This window comes from Sinocyclocheilus grahami, unplaced genomic scaffold (genome assembly GCF_001515645.1).
Source record: "Sinocyclocheilus grahami isolate Dianchi unplaced genomic scaffold, SAMN03320097.WGS_v1.1 scaffold971.1, whole genome shotgun sequence".
Taxonomy (NCBI): domain Eukaryota; kingdom Metazoa; phylum Chordata; class Actinopteri; order Cypriniformes; family Cyprinidae; genus Sinocyclocheilus; species Sinocyclocheilus grahami.
In genome coordinates this window covers 145,675-155,189 of record NW_015506150.1, presented here as the reverse complement: position 1 = coordinate 155,189, position 9,515 = coordinate 145,675, and the positions used below count along the sequence as shown (strand labels likewise).

The following is a 9,515-nucleotide window of genomic DNA, read 5'->3' as shown; positions in this document are numbered from 1 at the left end:
ATTTTTTATCATAATATTTATATTTAAGTGTATTGTATTTATAACATTTTATTTTGTCATTAATTCTTTTGTATTTTTATCATTTTGTATTGTCTTAAGTTGTCCAAGTTGTTAAAAATTTTATTTTTCTTAATAAAAGCTGTATGGATGGATTGCCATTTTGTTGTCTATTAGACGTATATATGTAGTCGTTTAATAGCGGTCTAATGGATGACTAGTCTATTCTTGGGCTATGATTAGACGTCTATTAGATTTTCACTGACAGCCCAAATTCAGCCTTGTTTTAGCCTAGACCCATATTCACCGTCTATTAGACGTATGTAGTCGTTTAATAGCGGTCTAATTGATGACTAGTCTATAAATGGGCTATGATTAGACGTCTATTATATTTTCACTGACAGCCCAAATTTAGCCTCGTTTTAGCCTAGACGTCTAGGCTATATTTAGACGTCTAATAGACGTCTTTTAAACGCAAAATTGCTTGCTGGGTACCGTAAAGTAACTTGTGCATTGCTTTACTTACTTGTTTTTTAAATATCCGCCCGAACTACAAACTTTCCAGTGATGTCTGTGAGAAAGGTATATTCACTCGACAAGCTCGCGCATCTGCGCTGCCGCGCGCTCAATCCACTCAGCGCACTTTGTTTATCAGGTCGAGCACACCAGCTATACAGGCGTTAATACTGAATGTTTAACATTATATTCATTGCATACATATACCTCGAAGTAGACATCCTTAACTCCATTCTGCTGTTGGTGTTTCTTTGTTTGAATATGGCGCTTATCACATGCTGTGTGGTATCTGCGTTTGGTATCGGGGCATTTTAACGAGTACGAGTACAGGAGCTCAGTATCGGGCCCAGTACCAGTATCGGTATCGGTGCATCCCTACTAATAGCGGACATTAATTTTAAAAAAATGTTAGTGCTTTAGGGCAAACTGGACAAGTGAATACTATACTTTGCTATGTTTTTGAACAGAGCTAATAATAGCTAGCATAAATCTTTGTTCAAAGATGACCAAAAGAGTTTTGCAAGGGGTCGGAACCACTACAGACCTGGTCAGAAGATTCCAGAGACGAACTTAGCTAGCAAGTTGGACATTCTAGAACATGGATGCTTTATTGCTTTCAATTTGTGAATAGTAGCATGTTAGCATCTTGTATTTACAAAGCACACAGCAGTTTTGTGTGTAATTTATGTTGTACAACATAAACAGACATGACAAAAAAATGTTAATTGTGTTTAGAACTATCATGGACATCTGAAGGTTTGTACTTTGCTACGCTATTGAACTGAGCTAACAGCTAGCATAAAACTTTGTTCAAAGATGGCCAATGGGTTTTTACAAGGGGTGATAACCACTACAAACTTGATCAGAAGACTTCCAGACACTCACCTTTTGGCTAGCAAGTTGGACATGCTGCTGGAGAGTGGTCGATTTATTCCTTTCAATTCATGAATATTAGATTGTTAGCCTGCTAGCATTTTATGTTTACGTAGGACACAGTGGTTTTGTGTGTAATTTATGTAGTAGAACATAACATGAAAGTTTGGTCAAGTAATGCTAATCACAGACATATCAAAAAAATTTTGTGTGTTTGGACAAACTGGACAGTTGAATGTTTGTACTTTGCTAAATTTGGGAACAAAGCTAATAACTAGCATAAAACAGTTGTTCAAAGGCAACCAAAAGAGCTTTGTGAGAGGTGCAAACTGCTACAAACCTGGTCAGAAGGCGTCCAGAGGTTATTAGCTAGCAAGTTGGATATGCTAGAACACAGGTGATTTATTGCTTTCAATTCGCAAATAGTAGTTTGTTGGCTTGTTAGCATCTTGTGTTTACAAAGTACACAGCAGTTCTGCGTTTAATTTATGTTGTAGAACATAACATTATAGTCCGTTCAAGCAATGCTAATCACAGACATGACTACAATTCAGTAGAACAAACTGGACAGCTCAACTTTTGTACTTTTACTTCATGTAAGTTCACCAAACAAGCTGCCTCTTTTATGTCAAAACATTGTGCACCCTCACCAAAAGACAGTGCTCTTGTTTTCAAGCTAAGGTACGTTTGGAGTCCCCCATGAGTACAGCACATGTGTCATTGCTGGGAAATACCTTGTGTGTAAAGCTTTTGGACTATCGTCTATTCAAACGGAAACTTGGCAACAATCTCGCTGTGAACCACTTAAGAAGCTCACTGATATTTACAGTCTGAATACCATAACAGACGATAAGTCTTTTAAAAACACAGAGTCTGACATCTGCAAAGCTGGACGATACAGATGGGTTCATAAAAAAATTGACTTTATATGGAGCAGTCGCAGCAAGTCCATTCGGTAGGCCTCCTAGCATGTCTTTTTCCCAAAAACGCTTATCTTCTGATTGGCTGAGGTTGACTAAAAACCCTGCCTGAACAGCAGATATTCATCTTTACAATGACAGTATGACATAACAAATAGGAAGTGGTCAAAAAAGCTCATTGTGTTGCAAAAAGATATTATTCATGCAAAGATGTAGAAAATGTGGAAAGATACCATTGAAGCTGGATTCTTTTGAAAGCGATGACCTAGCAACAACCTTAGCAACCATATTGCACAAAAAAAGTTTTCTGTGAAATGTAAAAAATTCAGTTCTTTGTTACTGTATCACTTCTGTAAGTGCATGGAAACTTCAACTTTGTCCATTTTTAATAGTTCCATGTCTATGCAAATCGAGCTCTTTTCCATATCCTCTTTAGCACTGTATAAGGCCTTGGCTCTAATCCCGTACACATATCTATATTTGCATCTCATTGACTAAATGAATGGAAACATGCATAGTTCTGATGCCACACTGGTGACAGAAACAATCCACTCTATTTGTGCTGTTCAGGGATGTGTTCTCTTTCTAGCACCTATGGCTCAAAACCAGTATTTCATGTTCAAACTGAATAGGATCAGGTGAATTACACAGTGCATTATGACTATGACAAATGCATATTTCATTACTGAAAAGCTTCAGAATTCCCCCCCCCCCCATCTGTGTTCTAAGACAAATGCATGAGGTTTTGAAGATGATATATAACATGAAAAATATATATATATATATATATGTGTGTGTGTGTGTGTCTGTGTGTGTGTATAATGTAAATTTGTATAGATGTTTTTATGCTATATAGTATATAGTCACACACCTTTTTTATATTTTTATAATACATTTTAGATCATACAAATTTATATTGAAATTTGTATTTATTTTAAAAAAAAAACATGCACACGTTATTGCATATCTATATATTATATATCTACAATTACATAATTTTTTTACAATTTACATTTCAGGCCATAAAAAATGTATGTTGAAATTTGTATTAGTTGTGTGTGATATATACAGTATGTGTGTGATGTATAATATAATTATATCAATATGTATTTACTATTACACACACATATACATATATATATATAACTCACATATGTACATATAAACTTATAAATATGGAACGCATATAAACACACACACACACACACACACACGTTATCCAAGTTTTACAGATCTTGTACTTGCAAGCAAAGAAAATCTGATCTGCACAAAGCTCACATGCTCAATATCACAAATTTATCACCTGAGATGAGAAATGCACTTGTGGGATGTGGTTGCACCCTTATATATATATATATATATGTGTGTGTGTGTGTCTGTGTGTGTGTATAATGTAAATTTGTATAGATGTTTTTATGCTATATAGTATATAGTCACACACCTTTTTTATATTTTTATAATACATTTTAGATCATACAAATTTATATTGAAATTTGTATTTATTTAAAAAAAAAAACATGCACACGTTATTGCATATCTATATATTATATATCTACAATTACATAATTTTTTTACAATTTACATTTCAGGCCATAAAAAATGTATGTTGAAATTTGTATTAGTTGTGTGTGATATATACAGTATGTGTGTGATGTATACACACACACACACACAACAATATATACAACTATATCATAAAGGAAAATTGCATATAACCATATACTGTAAATACTATTATATATAACTATCATAAAAATGTATATTGAAAATTATATTTGTCATTTATTTTCTTTTTTATGCCGATACCACCTTTATATATGAAAAAAGTGTAAAATATAAATATTTTATACATTCATTGTCAATATTTACATAATTATATAATATAATTATATCAATATGTATTTACTATTACACACACATATACATATATATATGTGTGTAACTCACATATCTACATATAAACTTATAAATATGGAACGCATATAAACACACACACACACACACACACACGTTATCCAAGTTTTACAGATCTTGTACTTGCAAGCAAAGAAAATCTGATCTGCACAAAGCTCACATGCTCAATATCACAAATTTATCACCTGAGATGAGAAATGCACTTGTGGGATGTGGTTGCACCCTTTTAAACCTGACATTTAAACTGCATCAGACATGAGTTCGCATTTCTCATCTAGTCATGCAGTTTGTCATGCAAATAGTTACTGTGCAGCCGTTCTACTAAACCAGCGATGAAGGATGCTTTTGGCAAACACTAATGCATTAAGCTCCGCTCTTAGAGAACTTACAGATGGCTAAAAGCGGTTAGTCTGTCAGCTACAAAAATGTTGATCTAATTTAGCACTTTAAAGTCAAGGTTTCAACACACAAGTTTATCTTGTCACAGATGTTTACTCTTCCACCACAGCACTGTATGTTTATCGGCGAGGCCCTTGAAACACATGAAATGTGATCTACTGCTCTTTTTCTTCAGGAAATGCATTTTTCGGTATCATCTAGTAGCCTGATGCTTACAGTCAGAAGCAAAAATGGCACAGATTGCAAGTGCCATATATATATATATACTTGCAATTATCGCTGGGTTTTACACATCCAAAGTAATTAAAACCCAGCGATAACACAAACTTGTGAGCTTTTTTTAGAAACGAGTTTCTACAAATAAAGCATTCCTTTGGTTTCCATAAATAGAAGCATGTGGAATGCTGGTTGGGTGCAAACCAGTTTGTTTAGTACTTTTTGTCTGAGACGGATATTGCGTTAACATCCTTAAGTTACAGACGTGACAGACGTGACATATTGTTCATCTCGAAACGCACACATGTTCCTATTCTTTCTTTTTACTACTTTGCACATTTTGTAATAAAAACAATCATCAAAATGAATTAATAAAACAAAGGTAATTATGATACACACACACACACACACACCTATATATCTTTATCTATCTATCTACTGTATATATATATATATATATATATATATATATATATATACATATACATATACATACATATTATATACACATATATATATACTTGCAATTATCGCTGGGTTTTACACATCCAAAGTAATTAAAACCCAGCGATAACACAAACTTGTGAGCTTTTTTTAGAAACGAGTTTCTACAAATAAAGCATTCCTTTGGTTTCCATAAATAGAAGCATGTGGAATGCTGGTTGGGTGCAAACCAGTTTGTTTAGTACTTTTTGTCTGAGACGGATATTGCGTTAACATCCTTAAGTTACAGACGTGACAGACGTGACATATTGTTCATCTCGAAACGCACACATGTTCCTATTCTTTCTTTTTACTACTTTGCACATTTTGTAATAAAAACAATCATCAAAATGAATTAATAAAACAAAGGTAATTATGATACACACACACACACACACCTATATATCTTTATCTATCTATCTACTGTATATATATATATATATACATATACATATACATACATATTATATACACAGACACACACACACACAGAAGCACAAGAAAATTGTTATAATCATACAAGAAAAAAATGTAACTATATATTGTAAATATATTTATACACACACCTTATTTTATATTCCATTTTATATCATAATTTTTTTTTATTTATATTAATAAATAAAATGTATTAATTTTTTTATTATATCATTATGTGTGTGTGTGTCTGTAGAAACTGTTTGTTTTTTTTAATTCTAGTAAAATTTCCCAATTATAAAGCAGCAGCAAGTAACACACTGAATTAAATGTGAAATGTTTAATTATAAAGACTGAAATAGTAGTTTTAACATTAATACTGTTCAAACAGTATCGTTGAACTTTGAAAAAGCATTTTTGTATTGGCCTATATTAAGTTTTATAGTAATTTCATAGATATTATTCTTAATTTAATGCATTCCAAGTCAAAAGTTCAGCATGATTATTTGAGAAAGAGCTGCAGTGATCCTGCCAACAAGACTTTCACACAGAAACACTGATGCAGGACAACCAATCAGATGCTTCCCCTGCTGATAAGGCCCCGCCCAAAGCTCAGAAAAGGGTATAAAAGCCACACACTGCAAGACACAACATGTTTCAGTTCAATTGATAGTGATGGTTAGACTGGCAAAAATGAGAAAGTCCACATCAGATTCGAGCTTGGAGCGTTTGATCTACTGCAGGAACCCTGCCACGACTACGGGACAGAAAGAGATGAAGTGAGACTCACATTTGATCGCTTTGTATTTGGTTTTACTAGGGGCAATTAACCTGTGGTCTCTAATGTTTGTTGATTATAATTAACAGACAAACAAACTGGAGATCAAGAATGCTTTTCAAGACTTTTCCCGTGAGAGAATCACGCCACACATTGCCACAGAGGAAATCATATGGGTGAGCATGAAAAATACTTATATGCATAAATCACTATATGTATGTACTAAAGTGGGATCATGGATTTCTTCAAAAGTTGCATTAAATTAAAATCTAAAATTAAAATAAACTAATATATAATTGCTTATATTAAAATTAAATAACCTCTCTCTTTATATTCCCACAGGCCAACTACTGAAGAAGTGACTCAATGGGCACAGTCTCTGGACAACTTGCTGAGCAGCAAATGTAAATATTATTTCTATTTATGAATTTCATGTTCATCTTTGTAATATTTTATAGTATTTTTATCATTTATAAAAATATATTGTATGCATTACAATATTTATTATAACATTCATATAATTAATATTTATCAAGTTTTTTTATGGTTAAGAAAAATGGTTACATTTTCATATTATTTTATAATTTATATTATTATAGTTTATAATTTATTTTATATTATAAAATACATAATTTATAAAAAATATAGAATTCCTATTTATCTGAGCTTAACCACAATTAACTATATATATATATATATATATATATATATATATATAAATAATGTTCATTTTCATTAATATTACAGACACACACTAATTTTTTTTTATATACAAGTAATTTTTTATTTAAGGTTGGAAATGCACCACATTATTTAACGACAACTGATGTAATTAATCAATATTTTCATATTTCAGGTGGATTTACCTCTCTGCGGCTGTTCATGAAGTCTGAACACTGCGAGGAGAATATCGAGTTCTGGATGGCCTGTGAAGAGTTCAGAAAGATCAGGTCCAGATCAAAACTCAAATCCAGAGCAAAAACCATATACGATGAGTTCATCAGGGCAGATTCTCCAAAAGAGGTGAGGTCTAGTCAGTTCCAGCAAAGCTGATATTCTGTTTTCATTAAGCCGCGCCACACATTCTCATTTCTTTCACTTCTTCCTTCTCTAGATCAACCTGGACTTCCACACAAAGGAGTCCCTCCACCAAAGCCTTCTGATCCCAATACAGTCCAGTTTCAAAGCTGCCCAAAACAGAGTTTACTTCCTGATGGAGCACAACTCGTACCCTCGGTTCCTGGACTCTGAACTCTATCAGCAGCTCTGCAGAATCGCTGCAGGGGAGCGATAATGTGTTTAAAGGAATGGCCGGTCCGTTTCAGAATGCTGCGCATCTAGTGGTTCATGTAGTGATTGTGCTACTATGATTTCAGTGTATTTAATATTGCACATTTTGCACAGATTTGTAAATAGTCAGGTATTGGTATTGAGTGTTCACGTAACGTTGTATCTATGTTCTGAGGTTTACTTGTTACTTTTTTTTGCTTTTCAATGAAAGAGTCAATTTGGATGAAATCACTTCTAATTGTTATTCATCACTTTCTGGATTTTGGGGGCACTGCTATAGAAAAAGAATAAGCAAAAAGTGTATAAATGTTTACCGACTTTACTCACATTCTCATTTCTTTCACTTCTTCCTTCTCTAGATCAACCTGGACTTCCACACAAAGGAGTCCCTCCACCAAAGCCTTCTGATCCCAATACAGTCCAGTTTCAAAGCTGCCCAAAACAGAGTTTACTTCCTGATGGAGCACAACTCGTACCCTCGGTTCCTGGACTCTGAACTCTATCAGCAGCTCTGCAGAATCGCTGCAGGGGAGCGATAATGTGTTTAAAGGAATGGCCGGTCCGTTTCAGAATGCTGCGCATCTAGTGGTTCATGTAGTGATTGTGCTACTATGATTTCAGTGTATTTAATATTGCACATTTTGCACAGATTTGTAAATAGTCAGGTATTGGTATTGAGTGTTCACGTAACGTTGTATCTATGTTCTGAGGTTTACTTGTTACTTTTTTTTGCTTTTCAATGAAAGAGTAAATTTGGATGAAATCACTTCTAATTGTTATTCATCACTTTCTGGATTTTGGGGGCACTGCTATAGAAAAAGAATAAGCAAAAAGTGTATAAATGTTTACCGACTTTACTTTTTTTTATCAGTTAATATTGAATTATTCATGCTCATTTTCCCCAAATTTTGTTTTTTACATTTAGATTTACATTTTTTTAACCCTTTCTATCTAGCACTCACTGAAAGTTAATCTCTAAAAAACACTAATCATAATAATAATAAAAATACAAATATATTTGGATTAAATCGTTTGTCATTCTATTACACTGTAAATATAGATTTTTTTCAAAGCTGTAAATAAAACAAAGATTATTGGAGTATATTTTACAGGAAAACACTATTTCATTCTTTCTACTTCTTCAAAATGCAAAGTTTAAATTAATGTGCTATTTGTCAATTCTCTGTAATTATTTGTGAAATTTACTAGCAATTTCTGAGTGATTTTTTTTTCTACACTATTTATTTAAGTGTAACTTTCTGATTTATTTAGGGGGGAATATGCAACCAAAAATGATACGTAGGCCTATGTGTATACGGTAATTACATCCTGCAGTTATTATATTTATCATAACGGTTCATATCACATGTTTAAAGGCAAAATATGTACGATTTTTTTAATTAAAATATCCAAAAACCACTAGAACAGTGTTATATATTTAGCCGACTTGTGTACTTACATTATCCCAAATGTTTCAATCCAGAGAAATAAGCAATTTTAACTAGTGACGCGGAGCGTGTCCATAGTGACTGCCAATGACATCATAACCCCTCGATTTCCGGTTTTGTAGAAAAAAAACACTAAAGACGCTTTGATATGTTGTGCGTTTTAATAAACCGGTGACGACCGCACAGAGTAGCATTATAACAGAACTTTCAAATGCATCTAGTATGATAAAACAGCGCTGCTTTACCCCACATACGCACGACCGGAAG

General features: G+C 33.2%; 1 protein-coding gene across 1 annotated transcript; it reads left to right on the top strand.

Moving 5' to 3' along the window:
* Nucleotides 1-6,378: 6,378 nt before the first annotated feature.
* LOC107564933 (regulator of G-protein signaling 21-like) lies at nt 6,379-8,004 on the top strand. Its single transcript, XM_016250105.1, has 5 exons — nt 6,379-6,511; nt 6,600-6,686; nt 6,853-6,914; nt 7,367-7,533; nt 7,625-8,004. Exons 1-5 carry the CDS (start codon nt 6,408-6,410, stop codon nt 7,802-7,804), a joined length of 600 nt encoding a protein of 199 aa, XP_016105591.1. The 5' UTR covers nt 6,379-6,407; the 3' UTR covers nt 7,805-8,004.
* Nucleotides 8,005-9,515: the final 1,511 nt, after the last annotated feature.

Coding starts and splice junctions, on each gene's coding strand:
- LOC107564933 (XM_016250105.1), top strand. CDS start 6,408: ATGGTTAGACTGGCAAAAATGAGAAAGTCCACATCAGATTCGAGCTTG. Junction 6,512..6,599: donor ACGGGACAGAAAGAGATGAA/GTGAGACTCACA, acceptor TATAATTAACAG/ACAAACAAACTGGAGATCAA. Junction 7,534..7,624: donor GGGCAGATTCTCCAAAAGAG/GTGAGGTCTAGT, acceptor TTCCTTCTCTAG/ATCAACCTGGACTTCCACAC.